This window comes from Bubalus kerabau, chromosome 3 (assembly GCF_029407905.1).
Source record: "Bubalus kerabau isolate K-KA32 ecotype Philippines breed swamp buffalo chromosome 3, PCC_UOA_SB_1v2, whole genome shotgun sequence".
NCBI lineage: Eukaryota > Metazoa > Chordata > Mammalia > Artiodactyla > Bovidae > Bubalus > Bubalus kerabau.
This window is the reverse complement of record NC_073626.1, coordinates 125,096,867-125,119,205: the sequence shown is the minus strand read 5'-3', so window position 1 is coordinate 125,119,205 and position 22,339 is coordinate 125,096,867. Positions and strand designations below refer to the sequence as shown.

The 22,339-nt window shown below is 46.4% G+C and overlaps 2 protein-coding genes across 8 annotated transcripts in view; one reads left to right on the top strand and one right to left on the bottom strand.

Annotated features, from left to right (window-relative positions):
• Nucleotides 1–11,533: 11,533 nt before the first annotated feature.
• On the bottom strand, nucleotides 11,534–16,391 carry DBI (diazepam binding inhibitor, acyl-CoA binding protein). The gene is made up of 4 exons (XM_055572895.1): nucleotides 16,235–16,391; nucleotides 15,080–15,197; nucleotides 13,150–13,212; nucleotides 11,534–11,822 (listed from the first exon to the last, which is right to left on the bottom strand). The coding sequence occupies exons 1-4, from the start codon at nucleotides 16,241–16,243 to the stop codon at nucleotides 11,749–11,751; spliced, it is 264 nt and encodes an 87-aa protein (XP_055428870.1). The 5' UTR covers nucleotides 16,244–16,391; the 3' UTR covers nucleotides 11,534–11,748.
• Nucleotides 16,392–16,456: 65 nt separating this feature from the next.
• Nucleotides 16,457–22,339, top strand: part of C3H2orf76 (chromosome 3 C2orf76 homolog) — a 129,138-nt gene continuing 123,255 nt past the window's right edge. For 3 of the 7 annotated variants that reach the window (XM_055572893.1, XM_055572894.1, XM_055572884.1), the window contains exon 1: nucleotides 16,457–16,510. The gene's annotated coding sequence lies outside the window, so the exon portion shown is untranslated. The other 4 variants (XM_055572890.1, XM_055572891.1, XM_055572885.1 and 1 more) reach the window with 4 other exon arrangements.

Sequence of the window (22,339 nt, the reverse complement as noted above, 5' to 3'; positions counted from 1 at the left end):
AGTGGCTGACTTTATTTTGGGGGGCTCCAAAATCACTACAGATGGTGATTGCAGCCATGAAATTAAAAGATGCTTACTCCTTTGAAGGAAAGTTATGGCCAACCTACACAGCATATTAAAAAGCAGAAACATTACTTTGTCAACAAAGGTCCGTCTAGTCAAGGCTGTGGTTTTTCCAGTAGTCATGTATGGATGTGAGAGTTGGACTATAACGAAAGCTGAGCGCTGAAGAATTGATGCTTTTGAACTATGGTATTGGAGAAGACTCTTGAGAGTCCCTTGGACTGCAAGGAGATCCAACCAGTCCATCCTAAAGGAGATCAGTCCTGGGTGTTCATTGAAAGGACTGATGTTGAAGCTGAAACTCAATACTTTGGCCACCTGATGCTATCTGACTCATTTGAAAAAACCCTATGCTGGGAAACATTGAAGGCAGGAGGGGAAGGGGACAATAGAGGATGAGATGGTTGGATGGCATCACTGACTCAATAGACTTGGGTTTAGGTTGACTCCAGGAGTTGGTGATGGAGAGGGAGGCCTGTCGTGCTGTGGTTCATGGGGTCACAAAGAGTCGGACATGACCTAGTGACTGAACTGAACTGATATTCGTCAGGTATATTTGTCAAGTCAAATACCAACAGGCAAATTTGGCCTTGGAGTACAAAATGAAGCAGGGCAAAGGCTAACAGAGTTTTGCCAAGAGAACGCACTGGCCACAGCAAACACCTTCTTCCAACAACACAAGAGAAGATTTTACACATGGACATCACCAGTTGGTCAATCCCGAAATCAGATTGATTATATTCTTTGCAGCCGAAGATGGAAAAGCTCTATATAGTCAGCAAAAATAAGAATGGGAGCTGACTGTGGCTCAGATCATTAATTCTTTATTGCAAAATTCAGACTTAAATTGAGGAAACTAGGGAAAACCACTAAACCATTCAGGTATGACCATAATCAAATCCCTTATGATTATACAGTGGAAGTGACAAATAGATTCAAGGGATTAGATCTTATAGACAGAGTGCTTGAAGAACTAGGGCAGAGGTTTGTGACATTGTTCAGGAGGCAGTGATCAAGACCATCCCCAAGAAAAAGAAATGCAAAAAGGTAAAATGGATGTCTGAAGAGGCCTTAAAAATAACTGAGAAAAGTAGAGAAGCTAGAGGCAAAGGAGAAAAGGAAAGATATACCCATCTGAATGCAGAGCTCCAAAGAATAGAAAGGAAAGATAAGAAAGCCTTCCTCAGCGATCAATGCAAAGAAATAGAGGAAAACAATAGAATGGGAAAGACTAGAGATCTCTTCAAGAAAATTAGTGATACCAAAGGAACATTTCATGCAAAAATAAGCTCAGTAAAGGACAGAAATTGTATGGACCTAACAGAAGCATAAAGATGGCAAAAATACACAGAAGAACTATACAAAAAAGATCTTTATGACTCAGATAACCATGATGGTGTGAATACTCACCCAGAGCCAGACATCCTGGAATGCGAAGTCAAGTGGACCTTGGAAAGCATCTTCGTACTCTCTTAATGGTATTTCCCATTGTGGTTTTAAATGAAATTCTAGGTAATGAACAGTTTTCCTTCGTCTCAAATGAAAACTTGCTGGTGGGCCCTATAGTTTGATACTTTCCTCTTACATAATAAAGTGTCCTTAAATGAAGTGAAATAAGCCTTACAGAAAGGAAACACAGGTATGATTTCACTCACATAAGTTGTAGAACAGGCAAAACTAATTTATGGTAGAAAAAAAATGAGAGTGATGTTTGCCTCTGGGAGCATGATGACAGACAGTGACTGGAGAGGAACGTGAAGGAACTTTTTGGATCAATGATAGTGTTCTATATTTTTGTTGCAGGAAGGGGGACCCCTTCCTGGGCCCTAGACTGAGCTCTTGTCTAACACTCAGAAATGGATTGTCTAACAAGAAACACAGTGCTGACAAAGCAAGAGACTTTATTGTGAAGGGGCACCCCAGTGGAGAGCAGGAGGGTAAATGAACCCAGGAGACATGTCTACCATGTGGCTTGCAGTCTCTGGTTTTAGGTGATATAATGTCCAGATTCTCTCTGATCAATCATTCTGGCTCAAGGTCCTTCCTGTGGTATACACATTGCTTAGCCAAGATGGATTCCAGCAAGGAGGATTGTGGGAGATTGGTAGGGCTTTTGGCATCTCTTGTTGACCTTTCCCGAACTCCTGTGGTTGGTGGTGGCTTGTTAGTTCCATGTTCCTTACCGGGACCTCCTGATGTAAAGTAACTGGTGCAGATGATTACTATGGTGCCTGGCCCAGGGTGAGTGGTTTCAGTCAGTGTTTCCCCTAAGATAGGGATCTGGGTTGTACAGGTACATGTACTTGTTGAAACTTACCAGTTGGTATATTTAAGATTTTGCATTTTATTATAAATAAATTTTATTCCAAAGAAATAATAAAACTGTAAGCAAATGTTGAACTGTACTTAATAATATTCCATAACATCTTACAGAAACACCAGAATGAACTTTTTGGCCAATCCAATATATACTCTGAAATATTCAGTGAGAACCATATGAATGCCTGCAACTTACTTTGAACGGCATCCAAAAATCATTCAGGTTGCTGGATAGAGTAGTGGAAGGAGAGCTAGCTCTATGATAAAACGGCTAGAGTAAAATGCTGTGGTAAAAATCTAGGTAGGGAGTACTCGAGGGCTCACTGTAAAAAATAGTATTTTCACCTTATGTTTTCAGTTTCATTAAAAATGGGCAGAAATAAGTTGAAAGTCCTTGAAAAGTCCTTTAAAGTTCGGCGAGGCTAAAAGAAGGCCAGCTTCTCTTGCTGTGCTGTGCTGTGCTTAGTCGCATAGGACTGTTTGCAACCCCATGGACTGTAACTCGCCAGGCTCCTCGATCCAGGGGATTCTCCAGGCAAGAATACTGGAGTGGGTTGCCATGCCCTCCTCCAGGGGACCTTCCCAACCCAGGAATTGAACCCAAGTCTCCTGCGTTGCAGGCGATTCTTTACTGTCTGAGTCACTAGGGAAGCCCAAGAATACTAGAGTGGGTAGCCTATCCCTTCTCCAGAGGATCTTCCCGACCCAGGAATCAAACTGGGGTCTCCTGTATTGCAGGCGGATTCTTTACCAGCTGAGCCACCAGAGACGCCCCTCTTGCTCTGCAGCCACCTGTTTCTGCAGATCCTTTCTCAATCTGTGTCCTCCTGTCCTGCGGCTGCCCATGCAGGAGAGCGGCTTCCTCCCTCCTAGCCAGGAGCTTGTGTTCCTGAGCAGGCTTGTGTGTCTTGACTGGTTGGCCTGGTGTAGGAGGACTGAGTCCTCACCTACTGCCTGCAGTGACTCCAGGAAAGGCTAGGCACTTAGCCTTCTTCTCCCAGCCTGTGACATCCAGCCTGCCCAGCCTGCCTGGGGGAGGCACCTTTGCCCCATGCCGCTTTCCTGGGTGTAGTCCAACTCTGCACTCCTGCCATCTCCAGGGGCTTCCTAGCTGACCATTTAATATACATGGCCTTGATTAATGGAAAACATCTGGCCTTGTGCTCCCTGGCAGAATACTTTGGAGAGCAGAAGTGAAACTGAGAAAGAAACGTCTGTTCCAAAGAAATGAGCAGAAACTGTGCAAGATGGTGAAAGATGGCCAGGAGGTTGAGAGAGAGAGAGAGAGGGAGAAAGAATCTGTAGGAGCAGAGGTCACTAAAGAACCTGGAAAAGACAGCCCTCAAACGCTCTCACTTTCAAGGGAGTTTCAAACTGCGAGACACCACTTTTTACCTGCCAGATTGTAAAAACAAAAGAAATTTTAAGTGATAATATTCAATGCTGGCAAGGAGGTGATAGTGAAAAGGCACTATTGTACATTAGCAGTAAGAACTTTTCATGGAAATGATTTAAAAATATGTATAAAAGATGATAAATTTTGAATCAATAAATTACATTCTAAGTGAAAAATCAAAATGTTTTCAAAGATCTGTATATAAAGATGTTTAACAAATTATCATAATAATAGCAAAAAGTAGATATTGTCTATCAGGGTACTAATTATAGTCCAACAAAGTGATGCAACTATTAGGCAGACATTTTTCATGAAATGATTTTAGGAAAGAAGAATCAGGTTACAGAATTTTATATACAATGTGATTCCCATTATATGCTATAAGACTGTGAGAGTTAACTTTTCTCTTTTTCACATTTCTGGCATTTCCCAAGTTTTCTGCAATGCATGCACATTGTTTTTCAAATCAGAAAAGAATTTGTTTAATTTTTTATTATTTATTTCATTTTTGGCTGTGCTGGGTCTTCACTGCTTTGCATGGGCTCTCTCTGGTTTCTGAGAGCGGGGGCTTGCTCGCGATTGTGGTGCGCTGGCTTAACGCGGTGGCTTCTCTTGTTGTAGAGCATAGGCTCTGGGAAGCTCGGACTTCAGTAGTTGCAGCATGTGGGCTCAGTAGTTGTGGAGCACGGGCTTAGTTGCTCCGAGCATATGAAATCCTCCTGTGCCTCCTGGATTGGCAGGCAGACTCCTGTCCACTATGCCACCAGGGATGTCCAGAAAAAAAAATTTTTTAAATGCTGCACAGTCTGGGACCGGGATATGAGAGCGATATCTGCAAAGGGATTTGGGATATGTTATAAAGAAACTGTATCTTAAAAGACTTGTTTAAAAACTTAAAAATCAATTTGCAAAATCTTTTGTTTATAATATAAAGTCAGTGCAGGTCCCACTTTTGGATCATATTGATGTAAATGTTGAGTTGGTAAGTAGAAGGAACAAAGATTGGTGCTTAAGAGCAGAGCTCTGTCTGTACTGGGCTGGAGCCATGTACTACAAATTTCCTGAGTGTACTTGTAAGCATAGGGTATGAACTGTCCATGATGATAAAGGTTGCTGCTACTGCTGTTTTGCAACATAGATGGCCTTAGTTGCGGATTCTCACTAACCACAGGGGAAATGAGTTATTGGAAGGAAAGGAGCAGGGGTAAGGGAACTTCTGATTATGGAGCTCCTATAGTTTGCACTGTGCTGTGAGTTTTGCAAGCATTAGCAATCATCTAATCCTTAGAGTAGCCCTGTGAGATATTGATATGGTGTTGTAACCAGGAAGTGACAGAAACCTATGTTAAGCCAGCTGAAGCAGAATGGGAGTGTAGGGGTTCAGTTATCTGGAAAGGACAGTTTGATGGTGGCCACATGCTATATGGTCATAAATCTCTGGCAGGTTATACTAATATTTTCCCAAAAGAGCAGCAACAGTGTCTCCCATCTCACCAGCCTTTCCTACATTGTGATCATGAGACTTTCCATCAAGAATGGGGTCCATGTTCTTTCTCCTTGAATTTGGGTAGGCTTGTGACTATGGTAGAGGTCATGCCATGTGACTTTCCAGGCTAGGTTATAAAAGGCAGTACGGATTCACTCTGAGTCTCTTGGGACACTCACTCTGGGAACTCAGCCACCATGCTGTGAGGAAGTCCAAGCCATGTGGAGAATTGTGGGTTGGTGTCCTGGCTAACAGCCAGCATTAACCACTAGACATGCGAGTGAGGAAGCTCTGAGGTGACCCCTATCCCCACCATCATCTAGCCTCAACCATATGAGCCATCCTAACTGAACAAGAGCCACTCAGCTGAGCCTAGTTAAGTCCAGAACCATGAGAATGATAATGAAATCATTGTTAAGTCACTAACCTTGGGGGTGACTTTTACAGCAACAGATATCTTTTTTCTTCTGGTATCCAAATAGAATCTCAGGTAAGAGATTTTACCGAAATCATTCTTTGCTATGCCAAACAGCTTCTTCCGTGCTTCTGGGAAAGATGGCAGCAAGCAGCTCCCTCTTATAAAGTCCCTACAGTTAGAGATTGTGGAGGACGGGAGACCTTTCCAACAAGGCCTGGCCACTTTAAGGTGTTCTATGCCCCTGGCCATGAGGTTGGTTCAAAGACAATCAAGTGACCCAGGCATTTCTTCCCTAGGATTTTCATGCTGGGACCTTCAGGAAAAATGACCCCTCTTATACTCCAGGACTCTGGTGGACTAATTGCCCTGGAATAGGGGAGGAGGCGTCATTCCTCAAAAGCAGGGATGCCGGTCCAAGCACACACGAGCACAAAAGATACAGTTTAAGATCAGGGAAGAGTCTGGGCTATCTCAACCAGAACCTCTCAAATTTTAAAATTCTAAATAGATGAATTCATTCTTTAGTCATCCTAAATGCTTTTGTTGATAGCGTGTATTCATTTTTCTATTTTTGTGTTTGGCATTTATTAAAATCTCCACTCAATTCTGCACCATAGAGATTATCCCTATTTTATAGACAAAAAAAAAAAAAAAAAGAAAAAAATCTGAGGCTCAGAGAAAATAAGCTGGCTCAAGGTCAGAAAGAGCAAAAGTAGCCACTTTGTGGTTCAAATTTAAATCGATCTGGGAAGCCCACGCTATTTCCACCACTACATATCTTCTGGTGAACAGTGTCCCTCAGGGCCACACTTAGGCAAAGCTGTGTGAAGGGCTGAGGTAATCATTCTTTACAACACCCTCCCACTTTGCAGTCCCCACTCTCTTTTGATAAGTCTCATGCCCTGGTGCCCATGGGTGATTTCTAAGTATGGTCACCTTAGCAGCAACCTGAGCTTTGGCTTTTTCATGATTTCCACCAAAACTGTGCTAACTCCCATACCTTAAGGCTGGTGATTTTTAACTGCTACTGCTGCTAAGTCGCTTCAGTCGTGTCCAACTCTGTGCGACCCCATAGACGGCAGCCCACCAGGCTCCTCCATCCCTGGGATTCTCCAGGCAAGAACACTGGAGTGGGTTGCCATTTCCTTCTCCAATGCATGAAAGTGAAAAGTGAAAGTGAAGTCGCTCAGTCGTGTTTGACTCTTAGCGACCCCATGGACTGCAGCCTACCAGGCTCCTCCATCCATGGGATTTTCCAGGCAAGAGTACCGGAGTGGGGTGCCATTGCCTTCTCTGGATTTTTAACTGATGTGAGCCCAATCAGGTATTCATCAGAGAGCCCTGTGGGTAATGGTGTCTCATTTGTACTTGACAAAGACCTTTGAGGGTCTTCTGAAGAAGGGCCGCTGGTGGACAAGACCAGCCCACAGACAGCCATATGAGGATTATTAGCAGGCATATTAATTTCCTGGGGCTCCTCTGACAAATCACATAAGCTGGATAGTGTAAAACAACAGAGATTTATTTTACCACAGCTCTAGATGCTAGAAATCCAGATTCAGGGTGTCGGCAGGCCTGGTTCCTTCTGGAGACCTAGAGAAGCTCTGTCCCATGCCTCTCTCTTAACTTCTGGCTGGTAGCCCTGGGCATTCCTTGCCTAATTCCAGTCTCTGCCCCCATGTTTACATTGTCTTTCTCTCTGTGCATATCTGTGTCTCAAATTTCACTTTCTTTTATCTTATAAGAACAGCAGTTATTGGATTAGGGTCCAACCTTAATGATCTTGTCTTGAGATCCTTATCTCAATTGCAACTGCAAAGATCCTCTTTCCAAATAGGTCACATCCTGAGGTGTGGTGTGTGTATTTGGGGGTGGTGGTGCTTAGGACTTGGACCTATATCCTGAGGGTACACCATCTATCCCACTCTAGCAGAGTATTTGGAAGCCCCAAAAGTTACACACTGAAGCTACTTGAGATTACCCCCCCACCAAGTGCAGAGTCCTTTACTGTGTTTGATATCTCACTGATTACTCTGGAAAGGCTTTGTAGGGGTATCTAAATGTTTGCAGGCTAGACTTATATTAGTTCGTTCATTCCTGAGCAAGGATACTTATCAAAAAATCATAAAACATAAAAGGTGTAGGTCAACTAATTCCTGGTCCTCCAAGGATCGAGTTGTATCCAAGGCAGGAGGGTGTTGTGAAGCAAGGGGGATTCTCTGCTTGGAGGTGTGCACAGAGGGCATTCCTGGGCCCTTCTGGTGCACTTCCTGTTTTATGGCTCTTTCAGAACAAGGAGGGCATCTGACTGATCTTTAAACCCTAGGATCCTGGTGGGGCTTTGCTCATTTGGGGGGGTCTGTTCTTAGCTACCCCAAGTCCTTTCAAAAGACAGGTTGTGTGTGGTCACACAAATAAATAAAAGGGAAGAACCATTCTGCCCCTTTCTTTCCTGGGAGCTGCTGAGGGCAGAGGCGCTGTCCTGCCCTGAGCCAGTCCAAAGCCTCAACTCCTTAAAGCCTGCCTCCGCTGGTTATTTCTTTTGGTTCATCCTCAACTCTGAATACCTGTAATTTTACTTTACACACCTTTATGCTGCTTAAACTGCCCCCTCACAACGTTCCAGCCTGATTCCTGCAAGCCAGGAACGCCTGGGGCCTTCTCATTCCCCTGTTCTGCTCTCCTTCCTTTCTGTACTGGACCCCATTTTACTGATGAAGAAGCTGAGAGTTACAGAGGTGACACAACTTGCCCTATGTCTATGTAACTTGAGAAGCGCTTGTCCAGTTGCAATCCAGGGGCTTTTCTGTGTCCCCTAAGATGCCTGGTCTCTAGCAGCAGTTCCCAGGCTTTTGGATCTTGGAACTCCTTTAGTGTAGGGGAAACATGGTGACCCCCACCACCCCCGCTGACCTTATTATTGAAGCACTACTAAGGAGGCGGTGCTTCCCAGGTGGCTCAGTGGTAAAGAATCTGCCTGCCAATGCAGGAGACCTGGGTTCCTTCCCTGGGTTGGGAAGATCCCTTGGAAAAGGAAATAGCAACTCACCCCAGTATTCTTGTCTGGAGAATCCCATGGACAGGGGCTGTAGTCCCTGGGGTTGCAAAGAGTTGGACAAAAGCAACTAAAGAGCAACAAAGTGGGGAGCCGCAGCTTGTGCCCTCAGACCAAGGCTTGCCCAAACAGTTGGGCAGGGAAGTACTCAGGGTGAGGATGCTGGCTAGGGAAGGCCTCCAAGCTGTTAGCAGTCACTATTTGCTGGGCATTGTGCCAAGCACTTTCCCCATTTTATCGGCTCATTTTCCAGATGGAAGAAAGTGTGGCTCAAAGAAGATATGTGATTCAGCACCTGAGAGAGGCTGGAGCAGGATTCACATGTAAGTCTGTCAATCGCCTGCAATGTAGGAGACCTGGGTTCAATTCCTGGGTCAGGAAGATCCCCTGGAGGAAGACATGGTGACCCACTCTATATTGTTGCCTGAAGAACTCCATGGACAGAGGAGCCTGGTGAGTTGCAGTCCACGGGGGCTGCAAAGTGTTGGACACAACTGAGTGACTTTGACTTTATGTTAGCCTAGTGAGACAGGGGTCACCAGGTAATGAGTGGTGACCAGTGGGGATGTGACAGAAGTGGACAAGCAAGGCCTTTCTGGTCAGAGAGCCCTGGGTTTGGATCAACTCATCACCTGAGCCTTCTTTTCTTCATTTGAATAATGGGCATGGTAACACAGCAAGGAGGAACTGTTCCCACCTCAAGGCACCACGGATAAATTTCAGAACTGAAGCAAAGAGCCTGACCCTGCAGGTCCTTTGCAAATAATGGCCATTCATCAGAGGCCATGCCCTTGGTGGGCAGACGGGCCCTGGGTCTGTCTTTTCACTCCAGTGTCTCTCCCATTGGCATCCACTGGAGAAGAGATACGAGTCATCATAGTACAATCTAAGCAGAGTGTAACTGCAGAGGGCCATACCGTGCTCTTTGTCAGGGCTTCCCTAAGCTCAGGTCCACTCTTCTGGGATCCTGGCTGGCAATGAGGCAATGACGTCTGAGCACAGGTCTGTGCTGCCTTTCCAAGCTAGAAATAGGGCAGGGTATCAGGCAGTTGATTTTCTTACCCACACTATATCCAGTGTTAGGCTCTTGGGGTAGGTCCCTGACTGATAGATACTGCAAGGGATGCTGCCAGGGACAAAAACTGGTTTGAAGGAGGGTGAGAGAGAAATTCCTGATAACGTGCTATACACTGTGGTACCTCCTTTACGGCAGGACCTTCTCACACCCCCTGGAGGCTACACTAGGCCTGACCCTGGAGCCAGGTCTATTTAAGACAAGCGCCATACCCTGGACTCTAAGATTGTTTTTCCTTTGGCTTACTCCCCAAAACAGCCAATAACTGAGCAAAGATGATCTAAATATGGGTCCAGGTGGTGGCTATGGCTCCTTACTGCCTCCCTTAGGGCTCAGAGGTGCCCCCTGAGTTGGGTGGTCTTGGCAGCCTGGGTGGAGTGGAGCCAGGTGGGAGGCCAGGTGCCCTGCCTCAGATGCCCTTAATCACATCAGCACCTAGGAACTGGTGCTGCACAAATGACACTGCTGCTCAGGACATCACCTCCCCACACTGCACATCTGAACTGTGGGACTTCATTTTCCACAGGCAGCCTGGGCTGGAACTGGATGACTCACTATTCTCAATAATCACTGAGATGGTCAGACTGACTGTCTGAATGCCTTGACCATGTTGCCTCCCCTGCATCTCCCCATCACCTATGGTCAAATTCTGTACTTTTTAACTTGGTTGTCAACTTCCCACTACCTAGTCTCCTTCCACATTGAAGGCACGCTGTATCCAGCCATACCAGATGCCCTCCCTGCTTGCTCCTGTTTTTCCCACCAGTGCTACTCACTCCTTTGAGGCCGCCTTGGCTGGTACAGGTGTCTGAACCAAGAAGACCTGCGCCTGAATGCTGGTCCTGGGTTTCTTTAGCAGCTGAGTGACCTTAGGCAAGTTACTGTAGTGCTCAGGTCTCACTGTTCTGGAGCAAGGCTGAACTATGTCTAGGAACAGGGCACTGGCTCTGGAGGGGAGATCTAAGAGCTGCCTGGCCTCAGAGAGCCTCTCTTTAATTCCTTTTTGCCTCAGCATCCTCATCTGCAAAATGGAAATATGACTGCCTCCCTTGCAGGACTGTGGAAGTGACTGAGGGGGAACATGAGGCACAGAGGGTCTGATTGCTGTCTCCTTTAATTCTTACTATTCAACCACCTGCAAAGTCAAGCTTTGGCCTGTTTTCTTTGCAGCCTTAACCCCTTGCCCTTCTGAGGTCCTGACTGCCCTTCTCCCTGCTGAGCCCTCACTTCCCCTACTGGCTTTTTGCTTGCCCAGGTGCATGTGGCCAAGCTTCCCCAGAGGACACTGGGGATGCTTCCTGAAAATGCATGTTTCACCCTGACTGGGGTTTCCCTCCTTGCTTGTTTACTCTGCAACCATGGACTGGTTGGACCTCAGCCAAAACTCAAATGCTCATTAACCCTGCCTTCCTCAGGGTGTGAGGCCAGCAATGTTCTTGACAGAGAGTTGGCAGTCCTTGCAGATTGATGTTTCAGCCCACCTGACTGGTGTAGTTGAAGCTGGGGAAGATGGAGACAGGGAAGGCCACTGCTATAATAACTCCTCTGTGCCGAGGTGAACACAGGCCAGGTCTGAGCAGGTGGGTGCGCCTGCCCACCCTCCAGCAAAGTGTACAGGCGGAGATAGGTAAGTTCAGACACTTCTAGATGAAATCTTTGGAAAAAGTGAGGAAGAGAGATTGGAATAGAGGACATTATTTCAAGAACACAAGTTATCGAAGTAAAGTAACAAAGATACTTTTAATTCATCTACTGATAAAAATTACTCAGCAAGGATTAGTAACCGTTTCAGCTTCTACTCTATTAGAGTCATATCCTGGGCTGTCTTGAGCTTCTGGTTTAGCTAGTTATTTATTAACTTCATCCCCAGTATTAGAAAAACAAGGCATTAAATCAGTTTAGGTGAAATGAATGGCTGGCAGCCAAACCCAGTCTCTTATATTCCATATTTTTTCTTTAGTTCTTCTACTTTGTCAATGTAAGCTTTCATGGCATCTTCTTTAGAAGTCCCTGCAAGGTATCAACAAGATTATTTGTCAGAGAGGCAGTACTGTAGAAAGGCAGCAAACTTTAGAGCCCCAGGTTAATGCTGCGAGGCTGTTTCTCACCTGTGACGGGGATGGGGGTTCTACTACCTACACCTCACAGACCTGGCCAGGATGTGACTTTTGAAGTCCTTAAGGAGCTTGGCCCACAGGGAAGGCTCCATAAAGCACTGAGCTCATAATGCGTGTGCAGCAGCCTGAGGCCTGTCACTGGCTTGCTGGCCAGGTGAGTATCCCACTGTTGTGTCCCATTGACTTTCACGATTGGCTTTGATCTATCAAGTATTTCTCTGTTGGGCTCTTATCTCTCAGAGCTGTTAAGCTGCCAGGGAAGAAACAAAGCCAGATACCCTCTTCTCCCCAGAGAACAGCTTTGGGAACTCTAAAGACAAGCAGCTGGCCCTTGGAGGGGAAGACAGAGGACACTGGAGATATCCCTCAGAGATAGTGATGCCTGGTGTCCTGGATTCTATGCTAAAGGAGAGATACTCAGTGGGAATTAGTGTGTGTTCTGGAGCAAGGGTGAGTACATGGGGCCTCAGAATGGTATGGAAATGCCCAATGGGAATGGACAGTCAGAGGGGCATTCCTGTTTCACTTACTTGCAGATCCTAGGAGTGTATTTATTGTATTCTGGCCCCTTCTGAATTCAAGGGTTTCTCATTTGCAGGAAGACAGAGGGCTTATTCAGAAACGAGCAAGCTAGGACACAAAAGCTGGCAGGCACTTCAGTGCCAACTTCTGGGTCTTGCTGCCGCAGGTGGCATGTGATTAAGTCACAGCCGGGATACTTCTTGGCCTCTGTTCTTAGCATATAATAGCTCCATTCACCGAGGCTACGATGTGCCAGCAGCCTGCCATGCATTAATTCATTTCTGTTTTTAGGTGCCTTTCTGGCTGGAAGGGAACTAGGGAGGGCTATTTGGGCCAGGGGGTCACTGGCTGGCCTTGTGAGGGAAAGGAAGGTGTGGACAGGAAACCATCCCTATTCTGAATATCATAAAGCCCAAGGCAACTCATCACCTCCCCCTCTGTTTGTCAGTGGCCTGGTCCCCTGCCCCTCCACTCTCCAGATGATATTATGACTCAGAGATGGTGTTTTTGGAAATGGCACACATGGTATCATAAGTGGTCTAGTTTTTTTTTTTTTTTTTTTTCCCATTCTGGTCTAGGTCAAACTGGTTCCCAGCACGTGCCTCATCCATTCTGTTCTCTGTCCTTACTCCTTACACTCCTTAACAGTATTTCATGACAGGGGTTCCCAAATGAGGGAAGCGTATTAAAACAATTACCTTTCAGCTCATTCCAGGCATCCCACTTGGCCTTGCCTTTGAAGTCCAACATTCCAGGACGTTCTTAAACAAGGGAAGGAAAGACATTAGACCTGCTGCAAGTTCTAATGGGGAACGTTATCCATTTTTTTGCCATGATAGTCATATTTTATCTTCTTTTTCCAGGCTCTGCTGTGGAGTTAAATGGGTCTAGTATAGTGGGTTCTGCCTTCAGAAACCTACATGTACAGAAATTCAAACTTAAAATCTAGAGAAAATAGGAGGAAAACTGTTTTCATTACCAGATAGCCCCTTTCTTATAAATTAACTCCAAAATTTCTTTTTAAAACCGTACTTTATTTTTTTTAAACAAGTACCACAGTCCATTCACCTGGCTTAAAATTCAAACACCACAAAGGGATTACTATAAAGTTTCCTTCCACTCTTCCCACCCAAGGTCTCTCTCCCATGTTATTGTTATCAGTTTTGTAGGTGTCCTTTTCTGTGAACTGTCTGTTCATATCCTTGCCCCATTTTGCTATCAAATTGTTAGTCTATTTCTTATTGTTTTATGGGAATTTTATTCCACCCCCCTCACCCTGAGGGCAGGCTTCCTTTAAGGTACACCATGGTTTTATACCTGTAGACATGTTATCAGTTGCACTTGGGGAACACACTTAGACCTTCCTGCTGACCTAGTTCACTGCCATGCTAAGAAGAAAGCCCAGGGGAGCAATCGCAGTGCCCACAGCCAGGACCATAGTGTCTGAGAAACATAAAGTCTCCCCCGAAGTGCTTGCCGGGAAGCATTGCCAGGGACACCTGAGGGAAACCGCGCCCCAGAATCATCAGGATCTGAGATTGGCACATCCCAATAGCCCTTTCATGATGATGGAAAGGTGGTACATTTACACTGTCGAACTCAGGGGCCACCTGCCACTGGTGGCAGCTGAGCACCTGAAGTGTGACTGGGGAGTTAACTGTTGACTTTATTTCATTTTAACTATTCTCAGTTTAAATTTAGATAGCTGCATGTGGCTAGTGGCTGCTGTATTGGACCGAACAGCCCTAGAGGGAGCTGATAAGGAAGTGATAAGAATCCCAAGCCAGTCTACCTACACTAATGCGAAAGCAGGGCAGAGGACAGTCTCTGTGACAATCACGTTTGTCAGAAAAGTGTCTCAGTCACTCTGGTCACCCCTACTTCATTTCCCCTGCCTCCCTGGGAAGAGGCAGAGTTTATAAACCCAGGGTAAAACTCACCTTCACCACAAGACCTTTCTTAACTAAGCCCTCCCCATGATTTTTATTTTAAAATATTTTATTTATTTGGCTGTGCTGGGTCCTAGTTGTTGCATATAGGATCTTTAACTGTTCCCCGACCAGGGGATCTAGTTCCCTGACCAGGGATAGAACCTGGGCCCCCTGCAGTGGGAGTATGGAATCTTAGCCACTGAACCATCAGGGAAGTCCCACTCCCTGTGACGTTTGATTTGGCACTGCCCAGGATCCTTAGCAGCTAGCCCACCTGCTCTACCCTCTACCCTAAGCTCCCCGACTTTGATCCTGTCCGACTGGGGTGGAAATAGTGTGGTTCAACAAAATTACTACTAGCTGAGAGCTTGGAGCAAGGCTCTTCAAAGCTGGGATCTTTGTTCCTCCCAAACAGATGGAAAATGCTGGTGATAACGAGATAAGTCCTCAGACTGGGATTTGAATTCTGCTATCTGAGCCACCAAGAAACCAAGAACAGTGCAGGGTCTGTAAACCCCATTCAGGAACATTGTCTTTGGGCAACCTCTCCCAGTTTAAACCCCAGGAACCACCTTAAGAGTAGAGCTGTGGGTGGTTTTGAGAATGAGGTTCCCAGAGATTAACAGTTTCAGCACCAACCAAGGCTGCCAAGCCTACTTTGATGAATCTGGGCCCTCCCAACTCCACCTCAACATACCTGTATTTATGTCACCCACAGTTGCTTGTTTGTAGTGGCTGTAGATGAACAGCATCTCCTCATCTGCTGGCTTGGTCTTAAGCTGCTTAACTTCCTCAGCAGCTTTGTCAAACTCAGCCTAAATATGAGGGAGAGAAGAGGCCTGACGAGTTCGGTAATGAGGATGGAGGGGTTGGAAAGGAAGCACTCTCTTGCCCTGCTAGTGAGGAAAAGCAGTCTTCCTCATCTCAACAGGGCAGCTAGAGAGATTCAGCAAAACCAGGAGGGTAAGCACATCCCTTCACTCACTTGGACAACTATGTATGGGGCTCTCACTAAACCCGGAATCACAAGCTGGAAACAGTGGTGAAGGAGGCAGGCTGAGACTGGCTGCAGTGGACACACACTTCACAGAAAAAGCAGCACGGCCAACTGGCTGGCCAGACAGAGGTCTCAGGATAGCCCTGACTTGCGATAGGGCTGGCACTGGGTGACTGAAACTGCGGAGAAAACTGCATGAGCGCAGCGGTGTCAGCGGCCAGAGCCCGCTGGTCCCCTCCCTCTGAGGCCAGGGGATCCGGCGCCGATCCCTGTTCCAGTGTCCGTACTGAAGACGGGGGAGGGGCCAAAGATCACCACCCGCCGCCCCCTCACTGCTAGGTCCCGGAAAATCGTCTACAGTCAAAGAAGAGGTCACCCCTCCTCAGGCTGTGACCCTCCCCTGGCCTCGCGCTGGACACTCGGCCCCTGCTTCCCCTGACCTCCAAGCTCTCAACCGCGGCCTCCTGGCTTCTCCACTCTATATGGCACCCCTACTCCTGCCGTGTCCTTCCGGATGGGGCACTCTGTCCCCTTAGTCTTTCAATCTATAAAAACCATTACATCCCATCTGTCTATGTTGGACGCTAGCCTCCGACCTCAATTCCTGCTTCACTGCGAACGAAGTCTTCCCTATGGGCAACTTGCCAGCAGTTGTGGGCTCAGTAAAGATGTTAGAAGCCCAAAACCTGAAAGTTCCGCTTACAGGATTCTGTTCAGTCTGGGCTGGGCAAGGGTCCAGAAAAAACAGCTGAGCACGGAAGGGAAAGACCCTGCGGGGTTGTGTCTGCGGGATAACCCCGCACCAGCTTCCCGCCTCGTGGCACCTTCGCAGCCAAGGCTGGGCACGCGTATTACCTGAGACATGCCGGCGGTGTTGCAAAGATTCCAGGAAGCCCGCGGAGGCGGCAAAGAGCAGGTAGCAGCAGCACACGAGACTCAACTGGCAGCGCCTTTGGAAGCGCAGCCTTAGGCCTCTCCACCGGTGCTCGGACCAGGAAAGACAGCCAATCAGAAGCCAGATGTAGGCTGGGGGCGTGTCCAACCGCCCCAAGCTGCCAACCTCGCTTGAACCCGCGGGGGTTTGCTTGCGCAAGCGCAGCGAGGAGGAGTCGAAGGGGACGCCGGGAGCAGGTGAGGATCGCGGAAGTAGAGCGTTCTCGGTAGTGACTGCCAGTTGGTCAGAGCGGGAATTGGGTTCTTGAGTCACCGTGGGGAGTGACCAGCGAGGCAGAAGACAGGGGGTGGAAGTTGAAGAGCGGAGGTTTTAAAATTTGTTTCATTAAATCTTGTGTCCTGCGTGAAATGCCGGAAGTCGTGCCGCTGGACGAGTAAACGCTCACGCTTTGGGAGGGCGAGGGGCCCGGTCCTTCTGTTGGGACTAGAAGAGACTTTCTGGGGGTGGTCCCTGGAGAAATGCGCGAGGGAGGGAAGCTGAATTGGTTCCCAGAGGGTCGAAGCCGAGGCCTCTTCCTCTGAATTTTTGACACGTTCTGTGACTTGCCATTGGCCGTGATTTGCAGTCCTGTTTCGTGTGCAGTAATCCGTCTGGTGCACTTAAGTCAGGGATAGTGTCTTAGTTGTCTTGACCTCCCTGGTGGCTCAGACGGTAAAGAATCTGCCCAGCAGTGTGGGAGACCCAGGTTGGATCCCTGGATCGGGGAGATCCCCAGGAGGAGGGCACGGCAACACCTTCCAGTATTCTTGCCTGGAGAATCTCCTGCACAGAGGAGCCTGGAGGGGCTACAGACCATGGGGTCGCAAAGAGCAGGACACAACCGAGCGAGTAACACTTTCACGTTAACAGACTTGGCCCGGACTAGGTGCTCAGCAGACACCTGTTATGACTTTCCTTCGTTCATGAGTGTGTACTGAAGTCTTGTCAGGTTACTTGCACGCTCCAGACCGTAGGGTGAAGGATTAAGGAAAGGTAACTTTTGAGAAAGCCCCTCAAGAGGAAGCATTCCAGGCAGAAAATGAGTGTAAATGTCTGAGCAGGGAGTGAGGGGAGGATAGATGAGGCTGGAAGTTTAAGTAGGTGGCAGGCTGGCTGGATGATGCAGAACCTTGAATTTTATTCTGAGTGAATTAGAGGCTTTTGAGCAGAGAATAAGAAGACTAGGACAGTTTTGCAAAGTTGTTGCAGAGGCTGATAGTCTCCATGGGAGAAAGGTGGGTGGGGGAGTTTGAAGGTGATACCTAAGAGACTAAAGGGAGAATTTTCTGGCTGCAGCTACAAAGGAGCTAGGTGAAAGGAGGGAATTGATGGAAAATAAGTCTCCAGTAATCTTTTGATAAAGAGAGACCATTCCTCTCCAATTCCTAATTTGTAAGGAGGAGTGGACTGCAGATCAACCTCCAGATCCTTCCCACATTAATTTATAGCTGTAGGTGTTTAAAGAAAGGCCAGGTAGATGCTTTCAGATATAACTTACTAACTTAATGGAGATCAGGCTTTATAAAAATGGGAAAAATGGAGATGCAATAGCAGGGAGCACATCCTGAGTCTTCAGCCTATGTGTAATTTTGTTTGAGAAAGCAAAGCCAAACGAATTAACAAATTTTGGAGCTAACTTTGGGGAAAATTACATTTGAATTGTAAGAGATGTGAGTTTCTTCCAAAATGACAATTCAGAACTGTCTTTTTGCTCTTAGTCCCATATGAAACTTGGATTCACTTTTGCCTCCATCATTTGGTGCTTACAGCTTCCTTGATGAAATTCAGATTATTCCCTGTGTGGATCATATTTGCAGTCAAATATATTTTCTAGTAGGTAGGTTTTGTGCTTCCTGGTGGCTCAATGGCAATGATTCTGCCTGCAGTGCGGAGCCTTAGGAGACATGGGTAAACACAAAGTTATTGTGTTTGGCACATTTGAAAAGATTAGGTACCTCTGAAAATGGAATTTTCTTTTTATTCCTCCAAGATTGGCTAGTGTGATTGAATTTGACCGAAGTTCAACATTGCAGAAAGCAAAGCTAGTGTTTTAAATTAACTTGGTAATCTCCAGCTTAAGTGGGGTTGATTTTTTGGTTGCTTCTTTGGAATATATGCCACTTTTCTTGAAAAAACCGACCTTCCACACGGTGGTTTTGTGCCCAGGTTGCTTAAAGTGACGGAAGTATGGAACTGATCTCAGGGAGCCTGAGTCTGCAGCAGCTTGAAGCGGGGCTTCAGTTCCTTAACCAGAGATTGAGGCCAGGTCGCTGTGGTAAGAGCCCCAAATCCTAGCCACTAGGCCAGTGGTCAGTGACAAGGGCCCCAGCCCTTCAGCTTTGCAGAAAAGAATTTCCACGAAGTCAGAAAGTAGTGAAGCATGTGGAATATTTATTAAGAGGAAAAAGAGTACATTATATGTGGATAGAGACACGGGTGGACAGAGAGAGTCCCTGAGTTGTGCCTTCGTGGTAATTTGAATTACTTTTTGCCGGTGCCAGCCGGCAAAGTCGATCAGGTCCCGAGAATGTGCACGGCGGGGCTGAGAAAGGAAACTAAAGCAAGAGAAATAGACAACAATGATGGGGTCGAGAGGTTCAGACACATCTCCACGAAGGGATGCAGTCTGACACCAACTTTATTCAGCATCTTATATTTATACAGAAGAGCGTGAGAAAGACAAGACAGTTAACATTTTCTTTGTTTGACCTACACATCTTACAAACAGTCACAAGAAATCTTGAGAGCATGGGAATGGCACCCTGTTATTATTTCTTACACCAGATAACATTTCTCTGTGTGTGAGAAGTTTGCACAGAACTCCAGGTGCCTGCAGTAAATAAGCGCCTAATATCTGGGGTGGCGGGACAGAGAGCTGTGTTTGCAAGCAAACCCTCAAGGACTGAGGCAGCTCCCAGAGCTGTGTCCTTTGGACAAAGGACCCCGTTCTCACGGGCAGCTCCCCGCAACTTTTATGGGGCATTTCTTCCAAGTTTCTGTTGGCCAGTCATTTTGAATTGCCTGGTTCAGATACATCTCAGGATCCTCCCACATGTGTATATGTATCTCTTAGCCAAGATAGTTTCTACCGAAAAGGCCTAAGGGTAGAACATCTCTTATCATCACTCCCCTTTTGACCTCCACAGAACCCTTTTGCACATATGTAGCTGGGGAGTCTCCTGACTTCAAGAATGGGAAATACGTGGTCTGGGCAGGGAACAGCCTCCTCTCTCAATTGTCCTGCTGTTCTCCACCTGGAGTTCTGGTCCACAGAGAATGAATCTTCAATTGCTTTACCCTGGGGTGGTGGGTGGGAGGGGAGCTGTGGCATCTGCCTCCTGCCTCAGAACTAGTAGTGATTGCAGATCCCAGGGAACCGGGTGCTATGTGATCTTGAGAAGAAGGAAGAATGTTTTTCCTTGTTAGGGGATCCAGCCTAGGCCAAGTTTCGAAATAGCTGAAGGCATGCTTACTTTGTGCTTCCTTCCCTCACCTATGCAAATACTGCTTTATGCCCTAGAAATCAGTCCTGGGTGTTCATTGGAAGGAATGATGCTAAAGCTGAAGAAACTCCAATACTTTGGCCACCTCATGTGAAGAGTTGACTCATTGGAAAAGACTCTGATGCTGGGAGGGATTGGGGGCAGGAGGAGAAGGGGACGACAGAGGATGAGATGGCTGGATGGCATCGCTGACTCTATAGACATGAGTTTGGGTGAACTCCGGGAGTTGTTGATGAACAGGGAGGCCTGGCGTGCTGCAATTCATGGGGTCACAAAGAGTCGGACATGACTGAGTGACTGAACTGAACTGAACCATCTCTGCTCTAGGGAATTGGAATGTCATTCAGCTTTTAACATAAAGAGAGGGTAACAAGTCAGCAGCTGGTATTTAATTTTTAAAAGTAAATTTTAGAGTATATTTGGGGTCAATAGATGATATGAATTTTAAAAAATAATTTGTTTTTGGCTGTGCTGAGTCTTTGTTGTCAGGCAGGCTTTTCTCTTGTTGTGGCTAGCAGGTGCTGCTCTCTAGCTGTGGTGTAAGAGCTGCTCATGGCAGTGGCTTCCCTTGTTGTGGGGCACACGCTCCAGGGCACGTGCAGGCTTCAGTAGTTTTGGTACATGGGCTCAGTAGTTTCAGCTCCCAGGCTCTAGAGCATGGGCTCAATAGTTGTGGTGCATGGGCTTAGTTGGCTCTGTGGCATCTTCCTGCACCAGGGAACCATGTCTCCTGCACTGGTAGGTGGATTCTTTACCACTGACCCACCAGGGAAGCCCTGAATTTTTTGATTCTACATTTGACACTACTGGAAGGGTCTTCATATCCCAAGAAAGAACAAGGTTGTTAGCTCTGTTCATATTCTTGTTAGCAGCTATCACAGTTAGTAATTATTTTATTTACAATTACTTTTATTTTAATTTACTCCTCTACTGTCTGAGCCCCTGCCCTACCTAAGTCAGGGAGGATAGGGATTACTGAGTATCAGTTAGTGCTCCGTCTCCAAGTACCAGGCACTTAAATGGTGGGTGAATGAACAGAGTGCTTTTCTCTCTATGAAACATTTTCCTTCTGATTAGCCATGAACTTAGAAACCAACCAAGTTTATTAGAACTAAATGTGAAACTATGAGCTAGAGTAAAGTAGATGAACTCTGGTGGAAGGGCTGTGTCATCTCTATGTTCTGCCCTCAGTCTTGGAAATAGAACACTTGAAATGTTAAGGGAAGATGAGAACCTGATGACTTGTCAGCCTACTTGACCCTCCTAGTTAGTGGAGGGGCCATTACCATTACTGCAGTTTCCCCCCACATCCTTGTCTTTCCAGTTTTGGCTACTCACAGGCTTCACTTGCTGGGTGTCAGTGTAAAGCCAGCCAGGCAAGTTATATTAAGAGGTGAAAGTAGTTCTTGCCTAGTGGGTGTGAATAGTAATTTAATATTATGTTTCTTGGTATAAACTAAATCTCTAATTTCTAAGAGTAACCTAGTCATTAAAATGTGAAAATCATTACCAAAAGCGTTATGGTAAAGCTTTACTAGAAGGCAAGGGTTAGTGTATTCACAAATGATGAATTATATTCATTTTGTATTTTCTGGTTTCTTGGCATAAGAGACTGGGGTTAATCATTTCTGTGACATTTTAAAATTGTAGTTTCTATTTTCAGGAGTCAGGGTGCTCTGGTTTACCGTTGTCTGGCCAGGTAGTCCATGGCCTGGGGGTCTATTAGCCCATATTGTCCTGGAGAAACATCCTGAGTTTGTTCATTAATGATGCTACCTCTAATAGTCATTTTAGAAAGATGTTATCAGTAACAGTGATTGTAGCCATCGGACTCTGGTTTCTTAGTGCTCAGCACCCAGTTGAGGTCAGAGGGGATTAAAAAAGGGAATACAATTTTGGATAGAGAGATTAACCATAAACTTGGTAAGGGAACTTGATTTTAGGGAGACTTGGGTTCAGAAGCACTTGGAACTGCTGCTGGGATAGGAGTGGGGAGAGCTGGATAGAGTTGTGGCTTTTATTTTGTGAAGGTGGGGGGAACTGACAGCTGAGGTGAAAATGTACCATAGCTTTTCTTCTCCTGCCCGCCCCCCACCCCCCTGCCGTTTCTCCTCTTTTGTCTCTTTTCCTTTTCTGATGAAAAAACTGGTAAGAGGAGGCCTGGTTACCAGAGATCTTAACCAGCCCTTTCCCTTTGCCGTTCTTTTCTTCCTTTGGGTATTTATATTTGGAGAAATTGGGTGAGAGAAGAATGGGCATGGGTGTAAGACACATGAGTGTGTGAGTCTCACCTTTCCCCTGTCCTGTTTTTGCCTAGCCAACATGGGGTGGGGGCGTGGTTTGGACTTAGCTGAGACAGGAAGACCAGGGCTTGGGTAGAGGTGGAGGTATTCCTGGCAGGAAGTGACCTTCACTGGCTGGGAGTTAAGAAGTAAGGAAAGTTACTTATAAGTTGATCATGCACTGGTGAGCTGCTACCTGTGTTCTGTTTAGAAATACTTAAGAATGTGGGCAGGCATAATG

Excerpts from the sequence above, each read along its gene's own strand:
- DBI (XM_055572895.1), bottom strand. Across the intron at positions 13,213-15,079 it reads TGTGGGTGACATAAATACAG|AACGTCCTGGAATGTTGGAC; the intron begins GTATGTTGAGGT and ends CCCTTGTTTAAG. Across the intron at positions 11,823-13,149 it reads TGCCTGGAATGAGCTGAAAG|GGACTTCTAAAGAAGATGCC; the intron begins GTAATTGTTTTA and ends GATACCTTGCAG.